This window comes from Salvia hispanica, chromosome 1 (genome assembly GCF_023119035.1).
Source record: "Salvia hispanica cultivar TCC Black 2014 chromosome 1, UniMelb_Shisp_WGS_1.0, whole genome shotgun sequence".
Taxonomy (NCBI): Eukaryota; Viridiplantae; Streptophyta; class Magnoliopsida; order Lamiales; family Lamiaceae; genus Salvia; species Salvia hispanica.
This window is the reverse complement of record NC_062965.1, coordinates 2,358,044-2,379,416: the sequence shown is the minus strand read 5'-3', so window position 1 is coordinate 2,379,416 and position 21,373 is coordinate 2,358,044. Positions and strand designations below refer to the sequence as shown.

General features: G+C 35.5%; 4 protein-coding genes across 4 annotated transcripts; all 4 read right to left on the bottom strand.

Moving 5' to 3' along the window:
- Window positions 1-3,191: 3,191 nt before the first annotated feature.
- Window positions 3,192-5,638, bottom strand: LOC125207145 (7-deoxyloganetic acid glucosyl transferase-like). The gene is made up of 2 exons (XM_048106369.1): window positions 5,147-5,638; window positions 3,192-4,279 (listed from the first exon to the last, which is right to left on the bottom strand). The coding sequence occupies exons 1-2, from the start codon at window positions 5,634-5,636 to the stop codon at window positions 3,336-3,338; spliced, it is 1,434 nt and encodes a 477-aa protein (XP_047962326.1). The 5' UTR covers window positions 5,637-5,638; the 3' UTR covers window positions 3,192-3,335.
- A 3,647-nt stretch (window positions 5,639-9,285) lies between these two features.
- Window positions 9,286-11,435, bottom strand: LOC125213564. The gene is made up of 3 exons (XM_048114188.1): window positions 11,094-11,435; window positions 10,685-10,975; window positions 9,286-9,741 (listed from the first exon to the last, which is right to left on the bottom strand). The coding sequence occupies exons 1-3, from the start codon at window positions 11,433-11,435 to the stop codon at window positions 9,286-9,288; spliced, it is 1,089 nt and encodes a 362-aa protein (XP_047970145.1).
- Window positions 11,436-12,736: 1,301 nt separating this feature from the next.
- On the bottom strand, window positions 12,737-15,444 carry LOC125215516. The gene is made up of 2 exons (XM_048116955.1): window positions 14,853-15,444; window positions 12,737-13,299 (listed from the first exon to the last, which is right to left on the bottom strand). The coding sequence occupies exons 1-2, from the start codon at window positions 15,167-15,169 to the stop codon at window positions 13,092-13,094; spliced, it is 525 nt and encodes a 174-aa protein (XP_047972912.1). The 5' UTR covers window positions 15,170-15,444; the 3' UTR covers window positions 12,737-13,091.
- A 2,426-nt stretch (window positions 15,445-17,870) lies between these two features.
- LOC125204894 (transcription factor MYB1-like) lies at window positions 17,871-20,424 on the bottom strand. The gene is made up of 2 exons (XM_048103662.1): window positions 20,089-20,424; window positions 17,871-19,021 (listed from the first exon to the last, which is right to left on the bottom strand). Exons 1-2 carry the CDS (start codon window positions 20,339-20,341, stop codon window positions 18,108-18,110), a joined length of 1,167 nt encoding a protein of 388 aa, XP_047959619.1. The 5' UTR covers window positions 20,342-20,424; the 3' UTR covers window positions 17,871-18,107.
- Window positions 20,425-21,373: the final 949 nt, after the last annotated feature.

The following is a 21,373-nucleotide window of genomic DNA, read 5'->3' as shown; positions in this document are numbered from 1 at the left end:
AGTGCCAACAAATTTGTTGACGAGGGTCTTCTTCATCATGTTTAATATTACGAGTTTCATTTTTCAGATCAATCGTTGTGGGCCATTCTACTTTTGTATATGTTATGTGTATAGTCAATTCTCTTTTTATAAATATTATTTGGATGGGAGCATTTGAGGCATTGAATGTGGTCTCACTGTGTTGTTTAATCTTCTTCCTTATCTTGTTAAATGTCAAAGCAATTCACAGGGCCTTATCTCAATTACACACCCCATATAATCCAAAAATCAGATAAAAACAAGTTTGGAATCTAAAAAAAAAACTAATTGGTGGCTGTGAGGGTGGAAACAAAGACATTTAAATGTCGTATCTATATAAAAAGTTAGGGTTATACTAAGAATAGTATATATTGGTTTATGCGTGTATAACTTTCTCGTCTTCGTGGCAGATCTAAAATTTTCGATTATAATTGAGATAAATAATTTTAGTGATTTCAAGTCTTAAAATCTAAGAATAGTATATATTGGTTTATGCATGTATAACTTTCTCGTCTTCGTGGCAGATCTAAAATTTTCGATTATAAGTTCGATAAATAATTATAGTGATTTCAAGTCTTAAAATCTGAAGAGGCAACTACTGAAGTGAAGTATAAGGGTTATATATCACTTTTCTTTTATACTCCCTCCGTCCCATAAAAATATGCATTTTGAGTTCACTACGAATTTTAATATAAAAATTGGTAAAATAGGAGAGAGATAGAGAGAAAAAATAATTAAAGTATTATTAGTAGAAAATGAGTCTCACCTCATTAGAGAGAAAAAAACTTTACAAAATTAGAAAATGCATATTTTTGTGGGACGGACGCTATATGTCTTCTCTTTATTAGAGTATATATTTGTAAATTCGTTAAAAATTTTGTATGGATGATAATATGATAAAGGCTTAGCTTAATATGTCAAGATTCATATAACAAAATTAATATAAGCAAACTAAGTATATAAAAAGTACTACTAGTTTTTATTAGTTTTGAGATACTATATTTATATATATAATAAATATTTAAAACCATATAAATGTTAATAATACCCCTCTCTGACCATCCAGCACCTGTGTCAATACATTATAACAAAGTTTTCTTCTATTATTCTATTTGAATTTTACTAAATGTTATCATATGATTTGCGCACTTTCGGTCACCTAACTTTATTTTTAGTGTACTAATGCATTTAATTAGAGTGTGATGCTGCCAAACTTACTAATTTTTTATTATTGATTCTTGAAGTTTTTCCTAAGTTACATGGTCCACAGTCCACTCAATTTCTTACAACTAGTATTTTAATAAGTCCATCTTATTTCTTAGTTAGAATAATATATTTTTTTTCCAACACGAGATACTGTTTATATAGCATGCTAATCTGAAAGAAATTAAAATAACAAAAAATAAAGTAAAAGGAATTTTATTTTATTTTCTGACTCATGCATGATTAGAAAGTTTGCACAATATATTCCATATAATAAACATGTAGTGGAAAATAATTACAATGATGGTTTCATATTATTAATATAAAAGGGACCAAACTTTAAGGGCTTGTTTAATAAGTTAGTAATACTAAAATAGAGAATTATATATGAATATTTTTAATTGTTTAATATCATAGTTAAACTTAACTCAAAGCTTAATATAAGACAAGGGTCCTATCCAATCCCTTACCAAAATTATAACTTTAACCATGTTTAGTACTCCCTCCGTCCACGAAAATTCGTCCCGGTTTGACCGGGTACGGGTTTTAAGAAATGTAATGGAAAGTGAGTTGAAAAAGTTAGTGGATTGTGGGTCCTACTTTTAAAGTATTAGTTTTATAATAAAATTTGAGTAGGAATGAGTTAGTGGAATATGGGGTCCACTACCAAAAATGGTAAAAGTGAAATGAGACAAATTTTGGGGGACGGACGGAAATGAAAAACTAGGACAAATTTTCGTGGACGGAGGGAGTAATTAATAACACGACAAAGCTTAAGTGCCAAATTAATTTTCATTTTGTTTCAGAGTTTTCTTGTAACTAATATTTTTTGTTATAAGATTTTAAGTAGAAGTATAGTACTTATTTTTTATCCAAGATTTTAATACTCCTATAATATTTCTTAGAACAACAAAATTATTGACTCATTTATCTATGCTAAATTTATATAGACTCGTACTGCCCAAAATCGAATATATGATCATAATTTCATAGTACTTTTTATGCAATAGATTTGCTCCAGTCTGCCAAATAATTGATACTTTCTCAGAGGAAGGACAGGTTATTGGCCTGGACTTAGTATTTTTTATTTTTGTAATCATTATTTATACATTTGTATTGCATCACATGTATTTTGACAGCATATTAATAATGAACTCTAATTAGGGGGAGAACATTCATGTTTTTATTTGATTTTTGCTTAATCTGAAATCTGAATCGATTTAAAAAAATAAACTATGAGTGAATATAATCTGAACCAATTCAATACATTCAAATATTTTACTTTATTATAATTAAATTTGTACTGAACTGAAAAATAAAAAATGTTAACAAAATGCCAAAAATAAGAAATTGGAAATATCTTTCTCACTATTATTAAATAAATATTTTATTTAGATAAAATTACAATTCAAAATAATATAATTTGGATTTTTCGATTTTAAAAAAAAGAGTCGATTGAATAAAAAAAATCAGATTTTTGAAAAAAAAAAATTGAACCAATATGAACTAAATTTAATACTCCACTCCTTATGGCTACTATATCCATAGTATGATAGTAGATGCCACAAATTTTAATGCAAAAATTATGAATATTATTAGTGAAAAATAAAACTTATTTTATTATGAACTTAAATTTACAAAATATGGAAAATTGAACGAATCATGATAAAAAAAAAATCGAGTATAATTGTGGAGAGATAACATATTCGTTTTACTTTGATTTAGTTATTTCTTGTTTGAGATACTGATATTTTGTTCACATTCTAATATTTCGTTTATAATTTGTTAGATGACAAAAAGTTATATGACACATCATCATCAGATCAATTCCTATTTCAGATTGACAAAAAAACGTGTCAAGATTTAATTAGCTTATTTTCATGTCGGGTACAGATAAGAGCAACGAGAATCATATCGTATAAAAAAAATACAGTAACATTTTGTGTTGTTTTAATGGAGACAAAAGATAATTTAAAGATAAAAAGCAAGCAACTTTGTTAAGGTTAAAAACAATTAACAATAATGTTCTCAATATATTACTCCCTATAACAGACATCAATGATAGCCATTGTCTACATACACCTCAACCAATAGTTGATTAGTACTATAAACCACTAATATTTTTTTACATGTAAAATCTTCATTGTCTTAATATCCTCAATCAGACGGTCAAAATCAAGAAACGAAGACCCGCCCGGACTCACGCTCATCTTAGCAAACTTTGCCATCTCACTGGCCCTCTCCGAGAACTCGTCCTTCCTCGACCCCATAACCTCCCTGACCATCTCCGCCACGACGACCCTGTCGCAACTGTCCTTCATGTCAAGGCCCAGCCCCCAGACCTCCTCCACGTACCTACTGTTGACCTGCTGGTCCGCGTGGAACGGCCAGCAGACCATAGGCTTCCCAGCGACCACGCTCTCCAGAGTCGAGTTCCACCCAGAGTGCGTCAGGAAACCCCCGACCGAGGGGTGGGCCAGCACCTCCTCCTGCGGGGCCCACCCCACCACACACCCTCTCTCCTTTGTCCCCTGGGCCAAATCCAAGGGGACGATGACATCATCATCGGGCCTGGGCCCCGGCCCGAACACGGAACCGGGCCGGCGGGCCCACAGGAATCTTGACCCGCTGTCGACCAAGCCGTGCCAAATCTCGTACAATTGGTCTCTTGTCATGACGGCAAGACTTCCAATGCTAACATAGATGACAGATTTGGGGGGCTGTTTGTCGAGCCAAGAGATGCAGCTCTTGTCCTCTTCCCAGATGCTGTCGGAGGCGATCGAGGGATCGCCTCCGGGCAGGCGGGATTTGAGGTGGGCGTGGAGGGGGCCGACGGCGTAGATGTTGGGGGAGATGGTGAGCATTTGGGAGAGGATTGGAGCCTCGAGGTGGTGGAATGTGTTGAAGATGAGGCCTTGAGCTAAGGGGATGTGGTTGGCTTCTTCGATCACGAGCTGTATTATCGGATCGTTTACGTCTTTGATTCGACAGAAGCTCGGGAGATCGCGCCGCCGCATAACGCCGTCTGTTCCGGCGACGACTTCGTCTAGCTCTTCATCTTTTTTTGCCAAAACAATAATAAAAAAAATTACCACTAGATTTATAAAAAAAAATACTAGTAATATATACATCAAATTGAACATTTTTATATTTGACAAATATAAGAGCAATCGTTCAAATAAAAAAAAATGTATACAGTTGTTTTTTTCTGCCTAGTGATATTGATTTGCCTTAAATTGTTAATTGTCTCTTAAATAGGTCTATTCATGACTAAATCTATTAAATCAATAACAAAAAAACGATAGAGACCAAATAATGTAGATAAAAAACAATCACAAAAATTAAATAAAAATTTCTGTCTAATACTTGTTTTGCCTTTGGTTGACGAAGCTAAATCCATGATCAAATTCATTCTTAGTCGTGAATTGCTCGTTAAATAGGTCTATAATCCTAATCTATTATTGTGATGCGAATTGCCTTGTTTATGTAGTGAATAATCCACACCCAATAACGAAACAAAATAAAAAAATGTAAAAAATTATCTATCTAGTTCAATATCATACTCCTCCGGCCCCAAAAATTTCTCACTTATTTCCATTTTCATATTTCCCTAAAAATTTATCACCTTTCACTTTTACTATATTTGATAGTAGTCCTCGTATTCCGCTAACTCATCTTCACTCACATTTATTATAAAACTAATTATAAAAGTAGGAACTCACATATCATAAACTTTTTCAATCCACTTCTATTTGTACATTTCTTAAAATTCGTACCGAATCAGATAATGACAAATTATTAGAGACGAAGTGAGTATTAGTAACTGTCTTATTTATCTTTCACTAATATTTTTCACTCATATTTAATTTAAAATTATTTTAATTCGAGCCGAGTCAAACTAAGACAATTAATCGTAATTACCTACCTGTAAAAGGAAACTCGCCGGATTGAATGAGGTTAGGCAAAGAGAGTAGGCCCCACAATCCACACGGACTAATGGTGTCGAAATACAACAACGGCACTCCGACATCCGCCGCCACGCCGGCAGCCCAAACAAACACCCCTTCGGCGATCAGGCACGTGGCGGCGGGGCTGCCGGAGCTCAGAATCTCCCGGAAAACCGGCCGCGAGACGGCCTCCATCGCCTGCAGCAGCTCGAGTATCTGATCGCCCGTGCGAGGGTTGTCGTCCGGCAGGCCGTCCGGGAGCGTCTCGAAGCGGAAATTGGGGTACTTGGAGAAGTAGCCCGAGTCGGGGAGGCGGCGGTGGACGTGGTGGCTGTTGACGAAGGTGACTCGGATTCCGGCGAGGCTGAGCATCTCGGCGAGCTTGAGCATGCACTTGACTGGGCCTTGGAGTGGGAGTGGGAATATCACTACATGAGGAGATGGAGAAGGAGAGGTTTGTTTACCCATTTTTGTTTATTATTTTGTGAGGCTTTGAGTTTGTGGGAAGGCTCTTTTTATAGGTGATTTTGGACAATAGTTGGGAGGTCTTTATTGTAATTTGATGAGGGTGTTTATGTAATACTCCCTCCGTCCCACTTAAAATGAAACATTTGGAAATCGGCACGGGATTTTATGTAGTGTTGTTTTGTGAGTTGATGAGAAGAGAGTAAAGTAAGAGAGATGAAAAAGTAGAGATAGAGTTGTTTCTATTTTAGGAAACGTTTCATTTTTAATGAGACAAACAGAAAAGGAAAATGTTTCATTTTTAATGCGACAGAGGGAGCAGTAGTGTTTGTTTACTTAGCTTGATGTATAGTGTGTTTGCTCCTTAGAATCCGGTTCAACACGAGAGAAGTGCAGTGTGTAGTGAGGTAGTGTGATAGGCTTGGGGTGATGAGCCAAGTGGTGTGTATAACTTTACTTTTTCTTTAGTCGATTTTGAATAGTGACTGACTCGGGATTTTGACGTTGGGAGACTCAAACTGCTGCTAAGAATTGTAAATTATTTTCAGTATATATTGCCGAAAGTAACTTTTCTAAGTTGGGATAATAGAGATAACATAGAATTCAAGTTAGGATAATAGAGATGACATAGAATTCAAGTTGGGATAAGAGAGAATTAAATTCTCACCCTCAATTATGAGGGCAAAAGCGTTGACTATTTGCACCTATACTTATAGTATTTCTATGTTAAAATCTAATTAGAGAATGAATGTTAGAAACTAGAGATAGATACAATGGTGGTTGTTGAAACAAACATTAGCGTCGAAAAAGTCAGCTGTCTCAAGAAAATTAAGAAAATTAATGACAATAACACATTTAACACATTGGAGCATTATTTGAAATCTTATAATATTCTTTCAACCAAATTTCTAATAACATATGCACTTTCTTTGTGATAAGAGGTAATTTCTCTAATAAAAATGCACCACTTTAGGATAAGAAAGAATCAAAATCTCAAGCTCATGAACACGAGGCTTTAATTTGAGCATTGACCGCTTGCTTCAATACATTCGGTAATTGTAAATATATTTTATATTACATATATACAAATTACAAGTAGTATAATTAAATTGTTGGAGACTCATTGCCCAAGGTTCAATCGTAGCTGAGTCTTTGATTCAAATTACATGGTCTGCCTTCTGATTTACACAATTACTACCTCCGTCCCCCAAATTTTGACACACTTTGACCCGATACGGGTTTTAAGAAATGTAACAGAAAGTGAGTTGAAAAAGTTGGTGGAATGTGGGTCCTACTTTTAAAGTATTAGTTCTATAATAAAATGTGAGTAGGAATGAGTTAGTGGAATATGTGGTTCACTACCAAAAATGGTAAAAAGTGAAGTGTGTAAAATTTTCAGGGATGGACCGAAATAGTAAATTGTGTGTCAAAATTTGCGGGACGGATGGAGTATTTTTTAAGAAGATGACATCGAATGATGCCATTTCGTTCATTTCAGGCTGCAAATCGTTTATATTCACTAAATTCGTCTCCTTAAAATATTTCTCTATTTTATATTTAATTTCAGAATCAAACTTCACTAAAAGTCAAGATTCAATATTGTGTATGTAAGCATTATAGAATTCTTACACTACATTATGATTTATGAACTGTCACATGACACACAAAATCTTTAATTTTATTTTTCACTGACTTCTTCAAGATTGATGTGTAGCTATTTTTGTTTGTTTGCTGAAATTGTTTAATGTTTACTCTTGGAATATCAGGGTCCATTGGATTTAGATATGATCATCACGATTTTCAATGATGTGCCTAAAAACCAAATGCTTACCCAGGAATCAAATCTCATCATTTAAATTTTCTCTTGTCTTTGTTAGCCATGTAGATCAAAATTCTCGTTTTAAATGTGTGGTAAAATTCTAAATTTTTCTGTAGTTTTAAAATTCAGTCGGAAAAGGCATTAAATTTGGATTTGTTAACAATTATTTCACGGAGAAAACCTCCTATGTGTAATATACTGTTGATATTTTTCAATCGAACAGCTTCATTTTTTTGTGAATAGACTACCTTGTTTAACTAACATAAAGTGACGTCCACGTGTGATTTTTCGATTATCATATCAGATAATAATTCAAGCGATCTGACCACAATTCAATGAGTAATTGCGAACAAGTTCTAACTTCATACTTTTTCAGAAAAATTGTCCTATTCCGAATTGCATGCATCTTATTGCTAGAACACGAAAGTGTCGACGACTAAAGAAGCCAAACAATTGATTGAAAAGGCCCAAAAACGTCATACCAACTAATCTATAATTTCATTTTGCCAAACTTCTTACTAGCTAGCTAATCTATATCTTCATCTTGCCAAACGCTATGTTACATTGTCATTTATTACATAGAACTATTGAAGATACGATATCTAGGGCTCGCCATATAATTGGTCTTCCTATGAATCCATTTATGAAAGACCAAAAAAAAACACTACCCTTTTGGCCAACTGTCGAATGTCACAATCATGCACATCTGGAATTGTCAATCCATTAACTGTATCAATGAGAGTATTACATTAACACAAACCACATGAATTTGAGAAATTTAATGATAAACAACTGACTAAAAAGAGTAATGAATTTGGATTTTTGGATTTATTGGCACCCACTTGGCTCAAAAATATGTTTGTTGCAGTTGTGCCATCCCTTCAGAAATGGACTGTTCTAATTGATTGAAAAATGTGACATTAGGCAAATTGCGGGCCTGGGCCGTTTGAGTCATTCGGGCTGACCCTTTTTGATTTCGGGTTGGCCCAAAGGACTAGTTTATGAATTTTGGGTCAATTATGTGGCGGATCCACGTTAGAACAAGGGGTTCAATTGTTGTACGAAAATTTTATTTTTTATAGCAGTGAATAATGGAATTGTGCTCTTTGAGGAAGAAAGTAGAAGGTAATGGATTTGGGCTTTAGGTCTATTTTAATACTACTAGGCAAAAGTTAAAAGTTCAATAAAATGATGTGTTGGGCCTTTGTAAAGAACGTGACGATTTTAAATTGAGATATTGACATCTAATATCATTAAACTTTCAAAAAGTTGGATTTTTCCCATTAACTTTAAAATTGACAAATAATATCACGAACTTTACTCCGGGTTTGTTTTTTCCCACGAATGAAAAAATTCATGTTATTTTAATAGATTGAACAACAATTTTGGAGGGTGTTCTTCAAGAAAAACTATCTTCAAAGATTGAAAAACTTGAAACTTTCAAAATTGTTGTCGAGAAATTACGGAAAAAAATCAGTATCATAACATTATTTGTGGGAATTTTTTTCATTCGTGGGAAAAAACAAACACGGGGTAAAGTTCATGATATTATTTGCCAATTTTAAAGTTCGTAGGAAAAACCCTACTTTTTGAAAGTTTCGTGATATTAGATGCCAATATCTCTTTTAAATTTGATTTTAATGTAATTACTAAATTAATCGTGCAATAATACTACAGTTAGTACTAATTATCGACCCAAGATGGTCAGGTCAGGTCAGGTCTACATCCATCTGTCCCACAAGGATATGCACGATTAAATTAGTAACTTTAGTAAAAAAAACACTATATCCACACTTCAAACTTTTGATAAACGCAACCAACACCCTAGCCCGCTCATCGTCGATACCTCGATCGCCAATCCTCGACTCCCGCAGGAGCCGCGAAAAAATCCTTGGACATCCCTTTCAAGTTGAAGTCGATCTCCTCAACGCTCCAAATCTCCTCCATTTCGCCTCCGCTCGACAACGAAACCTTCGTCCGGCCGCCGTGCGCGATCACGACGCCGTTGACCGGCCTGTAGTCCTGGATCGACGACGACGTTTTCGTCACCCAACCGAGCTCGCACCCGTCGGTTTTTACCGAACGCAAGTGGGTGTCCTCTAGATGGATCAATAGACCGGTTTTGTGGCTAAAATACCCCTTCACTATGTGTTTGATTGTTTCGGCCGATGACGTGGACGGCTGTGATGATTCCACCTCGAGGAGGAAGCAATTTTGGCCGTCGATTTCGCTCTCGCCAATGCGGGTGGAGTTGGAGAATAGCTCTGCTACTCCCTTTGGATCGAGTCCCTAATTGAGTCATATATCAGTTCAAGTTGAGAAATCAATTGATCATATTTCCCGCGAACTAAAAATTTAGTCGGAAAATTCACGAGGGAATGTGATCAAATAAAAACTCTAAATATTGTATAAACTCAAAACTATGATCTGCAACATTGAAAAATGTCAACAGATCACAAAAAAACATCCACATGAAAATATCAACAGAATTTCAACGATAGTCAATGATTGATGCTGTGTTGACATTAAAATCTGGAAATTTTAAACTGTGTTGATATTGTATTGAAACTGTGTTGAAGCTGTGTTGAGGAGTTTTGAGTTTATACAATACATAAGTTTGCATTTTATCACTATCCACTTATGCAGCATACACAAATAATGTCGTTTTGCGTGGATTAAAAGCTAAGTCGTTTTTTACATTGATCGGATTTTCCATATACATAGTTCGACGAAGTTGTAACTTCATGACTAATTAAATACATATCATAACTTCAGCATTTTACCATTTTATAGTACAAATTTTGTAAACTACTATTAGTATCTATATTAATATTGTATGAAATTTAACCTGGAATCGTGACATGATGCATCAGAATATGAACTATATTTTCCTTCCAATAATAAGTTGTGCACGAGACTATTGAAGATTAGGGATATATTTAACAAATGGAGTAAAGGAAAATTGGAGTTGACTATTCAATTGAAACAGTAGGGCCCATTTTGAAGTTGAAAAAGCTTTTTTTTTCATTAATTATAATATTCATAAATTTTAAAAATATATGCGTATATTTCATATGTATTAAATTACATACATACCAATCATATAGATAAAATATGTAATTATATATTTTAGTATTAAATATATTGCTACATTGTTTCCATAGCCTTGCCAGTTCGTTTACTGATTCGGTTTTTAAAACATTGATTGCAATTGGGACGAAGGAATGAGTACCTGTAAGGACCGGCGGAGAGGTTGCACCGGATCGCAAGTGGCGCGCCATGGAGTCTGCCGCCAGGCCACCTTGCCATTGCAACCGGCGCTCATTTTGGAACCGGAGACCATGAGCTCCAGACTCCATGGCGCGTGGCGGATTCGTGTTTGTTGATATAGCACGAATGTGCCATGCTCCACCTTATTCATGGATTTCTTAATATTTTGATTTAAGATCGCCATCGTCACCTTCCCGAGCACGCTCACGTTTTCGATCAAGTCAAGAGCGTCGCCACCCGACGCGGCAACATACTGTTGGATTATGTATGAGACCTTTAATTTTTGATATATACCAAAAAAAAAAATTATAGTCACAATTGGTTCAAAAAAAAAAAAGAAAAGAAAAAAAAGATGCGAGGTCAAAACCTACCTCACGGTACGTTTTGACATCGGGATAATTGATAGAGTGGGGAGAGATGATCGGGAGCGACGGGGCCCCAATAACGTCGAGCAAGAACTGAATGTGCACGATGTGCACTTTGTGGTCCGGTGAATGACGACGGGCGCGGGACCTCGTGAGACGAGATTTGACTGACGTGCTGGAGGTGGGGACCACCTCCGACATCTCGTCAGGGGCGGGGATCTCGGGGATTGGCTTGAGGGGTTCGCCAATTTGGTCCCCGCCTAGGTTTTTCCAAAAGTTTTTCATCAATATATAGATGAAGGATGTTGTGGCTTTGAATTTGGACATTTGGTGTGTGTATGTTGTCATGGCTTAATATTTTGTAGTGTTTTATTACTTTATCAAAGATATATTCAGTTATGTTGATATATTATAGATTATAGATATTGTTCGTTCATGATTGTCCATTTCTCATAAAATTTGATTTCGAAGCATATAATTCCTTAATTGGCTAATAATACAGGTAATGATCACAGTAAGATTTTCTTAATTAAATTATTCATTGAAATAATATCTATTTCTATAACATCAAATATAAATCTTAATCCTATTACTATTAATTGAAAATATAATAATAAAAATATCAGCATATGTTTGTGTTAAAATGACAATCCCTCTTAAAATGACAACGTGACACCGCTTATACAGCAATATTATAAACGCTACACAGCAATATTACAAACACTACACAACAATCTATAGATTGTTGTATAGTGTGTCGGATATTGCTGTTCAAAAAAAATTGTTGTTTAAAGACCAGCACATTGTTGCCCGTCTTTTTCCAGATTTTTTTTTTTGGCCACGTGGCAGCTTATTATTCGTCCACGTGTACAAATGATTGGCTAGAAATGGTGGTATGGTGTTATTTTAAAGGGTGATGGCACCCTAACATGCCCCTATCAGTATATGAACTATTATTATTATTATTATTATTATTATTATTATAATTAAGCATGATTCATAATTCTTAAAATTAATTAAAATATGCATAATAGACTATTAATAAATTAATAATAACAATTGCAATTATAACAATAATAATCATAGTTTGTCGTTTAGTAAAATAATAAAAATACTGTTACGTATCTAAATATATATGTACGAATCTTAAAACTAGAAACAGAATATCAAATGAAGCTAGAAAATTATGCTTTTTCTTTATTTTAAAAATTCTTATATTTTCATTGCTACTTAATAATTTAAAACTTCATAGTTACTCATAAAAGCACTATCTCACGTGCTTGTTTTAAAATCCTATTGTATCTTTCTCCCAATGAAATCTAACTTGTTAGTAACATATTGTCATGTAAGAAATTTGGACTTTTATTTCATTTACTCCATGGCAACATGAATATGGAGTATAATTTTTAACAATTTATTGTAAAAATTAAATTGTTCAGTTTCAGTTTTAATTCAACAATAGTCTATTAGTCACGACCCATTATCCAATATTCATACTTTATACACTAATAATCATTTTTAATTTAATTACTCCATCCGTCCCACGATTATATACACTTTCTAATTTTGGAAATTTATTTTCACTCTAATATTGTTAAACTCATTTTCCACTAACAATACTTTAACTATTTTTTCTTTCTACATCTCTCTTACTTTACCAATTGCGCATTAAACATCGGCTTAATCCAAAGTCCACAACAAGATGCAAGTGACAGAGACAAAGAGAAGGGGAAAACGTCGTTACATCGCTGACGACAACGATGCAACGTCGACATGCTCTGTCATGACGCTGACGTACTATGTAATTATTTGTCGCACTCTGAAATCTAAAATTCCGAATGCGTCAGATTGATAGAGAGCACGCGCGAGTGCTCGGCTTCCGTTCTACTCATAGAACGGAATCAAATGAAAGTAACCGCAAAGTTTTGAACTTAGGTAGCATCTTGTTCCTCTGCCACGAATGTACACGACGACGTCTCACGGCTCGGAGCAACCCCACGAGTTTCAGGACGGCACGTTGAAATGGAAAAGCCAGGATATGACAAACGCAAACACCATGCAAGCTAGCAAGAAGTTGAGAAACCGGCGGCCTTGCCAGAAGGTCCGCGTCTGAGCTGCTGCAGAATCACTAGCCCCATTCCATGTCTCTGTCGGCTCGGTCTCAGCCACCCCGACCACATTCTGTGCAAGGGATCCACATATCTCACAGGTTCTGTATATCACAACAGAAAACAACAAATCCGTGTCATTTACCGTCAATTGACAGCTCTACATGCCACTAGATCCTTGCGATTTTCAAGCAAAGCAACGACGAACTAATGCAGATTGTATACGACCTAAGGACAAAACACGCTCAACGACAAATCCAAAGACTCAATTACAGTGTCAGGTAGAGATATACTTAAATGAGTCTCAATGTACGACTCCTTTTCATCGCTTAAAATTCTTGAAATGATATATCTGAGGGATTGATCCGAATTCTGATGGGAAACGGTTCTAAAACAAGGAATAAAACGCATAAAACGAACTCCTAGACTCAAGATATGCACAATGCATCTGAAATCCATCACAAAATCAAGAATTTGTGTTATAATGCCAAAAATATTGCCATGAGGTCTCGAGCATTATAAGTGGAAAATACAAACATTCAAACACTGAAGTTATCGAGCTGAGGATTTCTAGTATGATTCTCGTTGGCTAACATCTTCATATTCAGAAACAAAAGACTACTGATAATGATTCCACTTGCAAATTACCATTCTTAGCAAAACTTACGAGATGGTCGTGCTAACGAGTCATACTTCGTTACCAAAATAGATAATCGACAAGGTAAACATAGAATATGAGATCCATGTTAAAGATTTTAACTGCAAGAATGGTTCTTGTAACTACTAAACCATAACAAGAAGATCAATCTTTCCTGACTAATTGAATTTCAGTAGATCCAAAATGATAACAAAAGCAAGAATCAACCCATTGCAACAAAGCCAAGATTGAAAGAGAAGATTAGATTCTCATAAGAAGAAACAAAAGTATTTCTCCATCAAACCATTCATAGTGCTCACATATTTCCTTTTCAAGAATCATTTCCCCCTTTTCCCTTCATTTCTCTCTCAATTTAAAGCTAAAGTTACAAAAGATACAAAGAAGAACATTCCAATCTATCTTCCTCATGGTGAACCTTTCAGCCTTCTACTTAATTTACTAAAATAAACATAAAGCAATCAAGATCACAACCCCAATTCAGCTAGCAATCAACTTCTAAAACAATTCAAGAAACACAAAAAAAGGTGCACAAAGTCAAATTGAGATGAATAATTGTTGCAAGATGAAATCTTTTTCTGAAAATACTCACTTGTCTCCTTTGATCTTGAACCTTTGAGCATTCTACTTGACTTTTAAAAAAAACATAATACAATCAAGAACACAACCCCAATTCAGCTAGCAATCAACTTCACAAACACTTCAAGAAACACAAAAAAAAGCTGCACAAAGCAAAATCAAGATGCATAATTGTTGCAAGATGAAATCTTTTTGTAAAATTACTCACTTGTCTCCTCTGATCTTGAACCTTTAAGCATTCTACTTAACTTTTAAAATAAAAAATAATACAATCAAGAACACAACCCCAATTCAGCTAGCAATCAACTTCACAAACACTTCAAGAAACACAAAAAAAGCTGCACAAAGCAAAATCAAGATGAATGATGCAAAATCAAGATGCATAATTGTTGCAAGATGAAATCTTTTTGTGAAATTACTCACTTATCTCCTTTGATCTTGAACCAGGCCTCAGCACATTGCTTGTGGGCAGCGCCCAAATCCTCCTTGCAAGAGCATCCCAGCTCCATGGAAAGCCCTGAATCCTGATTGGTTGCATCCATGCTGAGGTGGCATATCCTGCAATCCCTCTTAGTCTTAGCCAAATGCACACCTTCCAGATCCACAATCTCTACACAACACTGCGACACACTGGATTCCCTCCTCCCCTTCTCAATTCCATCTTTGCCTAAACCTCCTCCCTTGTCAGAATCAGCTGCGGATTCTGATTCTGCGCTACTGGGTTCTTGTAAAGATTGCATCTTTGGACAAACCCAGGTGGGAAATCTTCATGAAAATGGTGAATGCTATCAAGAACTTCAATAACTCAACTCTCTCTCTCTCTTTGTTGGGTGTTGGGTGTATTATTGGAATGAGGTAGCTACTGTAGTAGCAGTTGGTGGGACAGAGAGAGACAGAAGCAACGAACAAGACAGCCCCCAAAAAATGAACGAAAATCAGCTGTAGGTAAAGAGAAAAATACACACAGAAAAATGGTGGCAATTCTTCAGCGGAATTTATAGTGTTTGAAGTTGTGATTTCATTCGCCACGTCCAACTCATTTCACTATCGCCTTATATAGTTATATAGACTATAGTCCGATGTTGAAATTATTAGATTGGATAAGATTCAATATTATTAAATTAAATAGATATAACTCGGTATTTGATCTCAGAATAATAGTAGCATGATATAATTGATCTAATTTATGAATTTTGTGGGATTTTTATGTGTTAATAATTTGGGGATCCAATTTAGGATAATATTGAGATAATATACTTCATTCGTTCTATAATAGTGGAATCATTTCTTGTTGTATGGAGATTAAAAAAATGTGTTAAAAGGAAAAAGGTAGAAAGAATAAGAGAGAATAAGATAATAGAGAGTAAAGTAAGTGAGAAGATATGTGAGAGAATAAGGTAAGAGAGAGTAAAGTAAATGAGAAGATATGTGTTGATTATTAGTGGGTGTGTTTGAATTGATAGATACGAACATTTAAAGGGTATTTACTTGTCAATCTAATGTTTGAATTGCCATATAAATATTTTATGTGACCCATTCATAGAGCAAGGGCCCGTTGTATTAGAGCAAGAAAATGATGTATTACTATCAATAAAAATTCAGCGTTAGCAATAAAATGGCAATCTTAGATTAACTGAAATTACTATTATGACCTTCAGATGCATTACATTTTAAAAAGTCAGAGAATAGCTTTAAAATTTCACACTATAATATAATAGTATATAGCATATCAAACATTTGTTATTAAAAACTATATATAATATACCATCAATTCAGACATAGTAAATAAAATTCAAAAATCAAAAAAAGGTTGTTACAAAATAATTGTGCTCCTATTTGAATAAAATTTAAACTCCAATTCAAACGCATCATATTATTGAATTTGACGATTTAAAGAAGAGAAGTAAGACATACATCAGTATATAATTATTAAATTAAATGTATAAAGTAAGTTGTAGAGTTTGCGTTTCCTTGTTTTCAACTATTGTAAGCTAAAATATTGTCAATGAGTATATAATTACCATTATTGCTGTGGTTATTTCTTTATGTTATTTTCTTATCGTAAATCGCGCGATTAGTTTATGGTCAACTTATATATCTTAATTTTAATGTGTATCGGATTCGATTGAGAATTTAAGAAACACATCTTTAAAACTTTTTATTTGTGTCCATCGATTTTCATTATAATTGTCATCATATTGTTACAAAACCTTCGTTACAACCTAATAAGAATTTATCCAAAATTTGGATCACAAATATTTGTGATTTGAGTTAGGCCTCCACAAATTAAATAAGATTACACTTGTCAAGTAGAAGGGGATATGAGGGGTTAATTAATTTTCTGAAAATAAATCAATGAAGATTGTTGCGTATTATATTTGCCGAAGTGACATATATATTACTTTAAATGCAATGTATCCAATCTATTAATTGTCTTACTATTATCAAATTACATGACTATGCTAGTGAATTTTAAGAAAAGAAAGAAGTTCAAGACGTATAGTATTACCTATCAAATCAATAACATCAGAATATTGATAAGCCGTTCAAAAACATAAAACCAAAAAAAAACATTGGAACTTATTAGCAAATGAGAGATGAGAAACACAAAAGGATGGGACTATTAGCAAATGAGAGACAGGAAATATAAAGTGTAGGTATTTGGTAAGTGTCAAAATCAGGTTGAGAAAAAGTTGAAGGGTGTAGCACAAATTCATGGTTGTAATTGTATCTATTAAGAAGTTGATGTTGATGATAAATCACATCTTAATTGATAAGAAGGTTTGAATCATTGTTATCACATAATAAATGAAAATTATATATCAATGTTTGGTCAACTTTTTTCAATTTAATCACATGTATCAAACACCATATTAAAAAAAAGTTATTATCATTCTGTATCATGATTTAATACAGTTCTTGAATCGAATTTCTTATCTCGAATTAACTACTCTGATACATATCTCATCAGATGGGCCCCTTAGAAGTTATGATCTTTTTAATTACCACACCAAGAGTGTGCAACAATTGTTTTATTAGACGTCCATAAATAGTATAATAAGCAACTTTTTTTTAACACTTCTCCTTATAATTTCAACGCAATATTCCTTATTTACAAAGACGCCCAATACCAGGTGGGAAACAAACGGTTCCGGTTCTACGAAAACAAACGGTTCCAGTTCTACGATGCAATAAAAGTTTTTCTGATTTTTGTATCTTTTTTCAACTGAAAATCTGATGGTTTTATGTAAAACATCGTCGATGTTTAATGAAAGCAGCCGATTCCGGTTCGACATTTTCAAACCGGTACTTGACGGGCTGAGCCAGGAAACCAATCCGACTCAGACTGTTTCAATCGGTTCCTGTTAACGTAACCCTGCTACGATTCCTGGTCGAACCAGCATTTGGATTTAATCATGCACATCTCAGTTATATGGTGTATTGAAGAAAACGAACACAAAATTCATAAGCAACGAAATAACTTGATGGAGTGTCTGCAAAATTAAGACAAATGTTAGAAACGAGAGAGGACTATACATCAAGAACATTAACATTAGTAGAAGACTGATAAAGACACTGCTGTTGATATATCATCGAACAAAATTTCTTGATCTTCTCCGAAGAAATGGAGAGAGAAGATGGTGGAAAATTGCTTCCACTTTCCAGATAAAGACATGATCAGCTCATGCCTTCAAGCTGAGCACGGAGATTAAACGCTGGCATTGCCATCTGGCTCGGCCTTGCTTCGCTCGTCACACTAGTAAATAAGAAATGATCATTTCTCATCCTCTCGTCCATGTTCATAAGCGCAGAGCTCCTTGCATCGGCTGAAAGCCTCCCTGTATTCTCAAGGCCACTTCTGATCCAGGCAATGCTATTCAAATCCGTCACCATGGACATCATCTCCTGACTTGAGATAGCAGGGAGTTGTTCGTATTCCACGAATTCTGGTCCCAGCAATGATCTGTGAGCAGGATTCTCAGTGGGAGCTGAACAGCAACCGTGCCCACATTGTGATGGAATCACGTGCTCCCCGTCAACAAACCCGCATAGCCCTGAATCCTGTGCAGTTCTTGTTCCTGCGAGTAGTGTGTCTTTGTAAATGGGGTTGAACGCCCCAAGTTTTGCAACTGGGCGTGAGATTGCAGGTTGTTCCCCTTGAGCAGAGTGATGAAGGGAGGCCAATGCATTCCCTCCAGATTCGTTTGATTGATCTTCCATCAATCTCATATCCTCCAGTTCTGATGACCTCGATGACTTTTGAGATCCATCGGATACAATGGCTTCATTTGGTTCAGGAGTGGGTGAATTTGGCTGATAGGACATCACCAGCGTTTCCGATTTGAACGAGTTAAGAGGCGAACCAGCTGAGGATCCTTCTATAGATGCCTGCATCCAGTTGGTGCCGGTATCCTGCAACATCTGTCCAGGAGCTGGAGGTGATCTCGTGGATTTCAAACACCTACGTCTTAATGTAGAATTCCAATGGTTTTTAATAGAATTATCTGTTCTCCCGGGGAGAAGTTTTGCAATGGAAGCCCATTTATTTCCATAAACTGCATGTGCATCTAGAATGATACGGTCTTCTTCATCTGCATATGCACAAACACAACATGAGTACTTCGCTGTTTAGAAGAATATGCAAAAATGAAACAGCTTTCCACAGCCTAATTATGAAGTGAAATGCTAAAAGCTACAGACAGAATCACAGAAGAATAGCTTCATCCCAACTCTCACACAACACTCCACACACATTTATGCAAAAGATAATTAAAAAAAAACCACTAGTACAAGTGCTCAATTTAGGCCAGTGTAGAGCTTCATAAACATAAAGACAATTCACAACTTTAACTCCAGAATACCAAGCAAATAGGCATAACTTCACATCAAAAACTTCAGATAGAATGGGGTGCAATGTGGCTCGATAGTGAGCATATGCAAAGCATAATGCAAAATGCTTCTTAATAGCCTTCCTGCAAATTCATACAAGTATAACATCACCCTCCATGACATACATAAAGGCCAATTTAGAAACAACAAGTGCGATATTGTTCCCTGATAAACAAGTAACGAAGAACATACGAAACCTTCTTACATATTTATAGAGTTAGGAAACTAAGCAACCACATTTTCTCTTCTAGTCAACTCACTGCTCTCAGCAAAGAAGCTCAGATTATCATTTTAATAGCTAATCAGTTGAACTGATTCAGCTAATTTCTTCCGATAAATGGCCACATTAGAAATAAATGCAATTCTAATTTTAAAGAGCACTTGATTTTCACAATTAAGTAAACAGATTGGCAGCTTAACTAATCTCTTTCTCTCAGCAATGAACTCAAATTTCTAACCTAACACTATCCTCATACACTGGTTAGATTCTCAATTTTCAAAATCACAAACCAAAGAAGCACAATAATTAATCACCACAAGTTACTGAGTTCCAACAACTAAGAAACACAACAATCTGACCAGATCTTACACACACGAATTCGATAACTCCGATTTCACTCTGTTTTTCAATCGCTGCAAACCTAAACCCTTCCACACAATTTCACACAATAATCCGCCTTGCAACGACTCCAACTCACACACGAATCACAAAAAATCAAAACAAACAGCCGATCCATCAACAAACCGCTCAAAAAACACAAAACACTACCGGTGAAGGGCTTGCGCTTGACGGCGGGGTCGAGCTGATTGCACCAGCGCAGGCGGCACGATTTCCCCGACCTCCCGGGGATTCCCCGCGCGATCAGGCTCCAATTCCTCGCCCCGAACTTGCTCACGAGCCCGCTCAGAATCGCGTCCTCCTGCGGCGACCACGTCCCCCGCACCTTCCCGTCCCCCGCCGCCGCCGCGCCGCCGCCGTCTTCCTCCATGAACACCTCCTCCTGCGGCTCTCCATTCATCATCTCGAAACAATTTCACCGGAAAAGGGAGAAATTGAATTTCCTCCGCTGCGAGCTCTGAACTGCAATCGTACCTAACAGCCTTTTTTGTAACTGCAAAATGAAATTTTGAAGCTTAAAAATTGAGTTTTTCTCTTTGGACGGTTTTGTACCGAGGTTTTCTCATAATGACGCCTGTGTCCTTCCTTCATTTTATCACGAGCTGTGTACAATACGACGACGGAAGCAAAGTTCGGGTTTTACGGTGTCGTTTTGGTTAGGGGTAGGAATGTAATTGTGGCCCTGTGGCCTTTACGGGCCCACTTTTGTTTCAACCGCTTTTGCTTTGGTGCGCCGAACAAGGTTTTTTTTGAAAAGAGTAATTTTTTAAATTTAGAGAAATGAGAAATAATAATTGAATTAGTGTTGACATATTTGAAAGTAGTTGAAAATGATGGGTCCCAAAATATTCTAATTTGCTTCAAAATCGGAAATAAGAATTCAGTTTGAGTTTTTTTTAATTCATTTAATGAGGATTAATAATGGATAGAGAGAGAAAATTGAATTGAACCTCGACTCCGAAGTATGGAGCAGAGTTGTCGCATCATGAAATCGATAGTACTTTAAAGGCTGAATTTAATAAGATTAATGATGTCGCAAAAACTAGGTTTAATGCAATTTTCCGTATATATATGGGTCGACAATTGACCCCTCAAGCTGATCTGGCATCTGGTATGTCATTAATCGGAGAAAAATCGTCTCACCAATAAACTCCGAAGCATGGAGCAGAGTTGTCGCATCATGAAATCGATAGTACTTTAAAGGCTGAATTTAATAAGATTAATGACATCGCAAACACTAGGTTTAATACAATTTTCAGTTTGAGTTTTTTTTAAAATACATTTAATGAGGATTAATAATGGATTCAACTTCGAAAGTATGGAGCTGAGTTGTCGCATCATGAAATCGATAGTATTTTAAAGGCTGAATTTAATAAGATTAATGGCATCGCAGACACTAGGTTTAATGCAATTTTCCGTATATATATATGGGTCG

Excerpts from the sequence above, each read along its gene's own strand:
- LOC125207145 (XM_048106369.1), bottom strand. The coding sequence starts at position 5,636 with ATGGGTAAACAAACCTCTCCTTCTCCATCTCCTCATGTAGTGATATTC. Across the intron at positions 4,280-5,146 it reads CGGCGAGTTTCCTTTTACAG|ATGAAGAGCTAGACGAAGTC; the intron begins GTAGGTAATTAC and ends TGGCAAAAAAAG.
- LOC125213564 (XM_048114188.1), bottom strand. The coding sequence starts at position 11,435 with ATGACAACATACACACACCAAATGTCCAAATTCAAAGCCACAACATCC. Across the intron at positions 10,976-11,093 it reads ATGTCAAAACGTACCGTGAG|TATGTTGCCGCGTCGGGTGG; the intron begins GTAGGTTTTGAC and ends ATAATCCAACAG. Across the intron at positions 9,742-10,684 it reads CTCTCCGCCGGTCCTTACAG|GGACTCGATCCAAAGGGAGT; the intron begins GTACTCATTCCT and ends TGACTCAATTAG.
- LOC125215516 (XM_048116955.1), bottom strand. The coding sequence starts at position 15,169 with ATGCAATCTTTACAAGAACCCAGTAGCGCAGAATCAGAATCCGCAGCT. Across the intron at positions 13,300-14,852 it reads TTCAAGATCAAAGGAGATAA|AACCTGTGAGATATGTGGAT; the intron begins GTGAGTAATTTC and ends TGTGATATACAG.
- LOC125204894 (XM_048103662.1), bottom strand. The coding sequence starts at position 20,341 with ATGATGAATGGAGAGCCGCAGGAGGAGGTGTTCATGGAGGAAGACGGC. Across the intron at positions 19,022-20,088 it reads CAAGCGCAAGCCCTTCACCG|ATGAAGAAGACCGTATCATT; the intron begins GTAGTGTTTTGT and ends GTGCATATGCAG.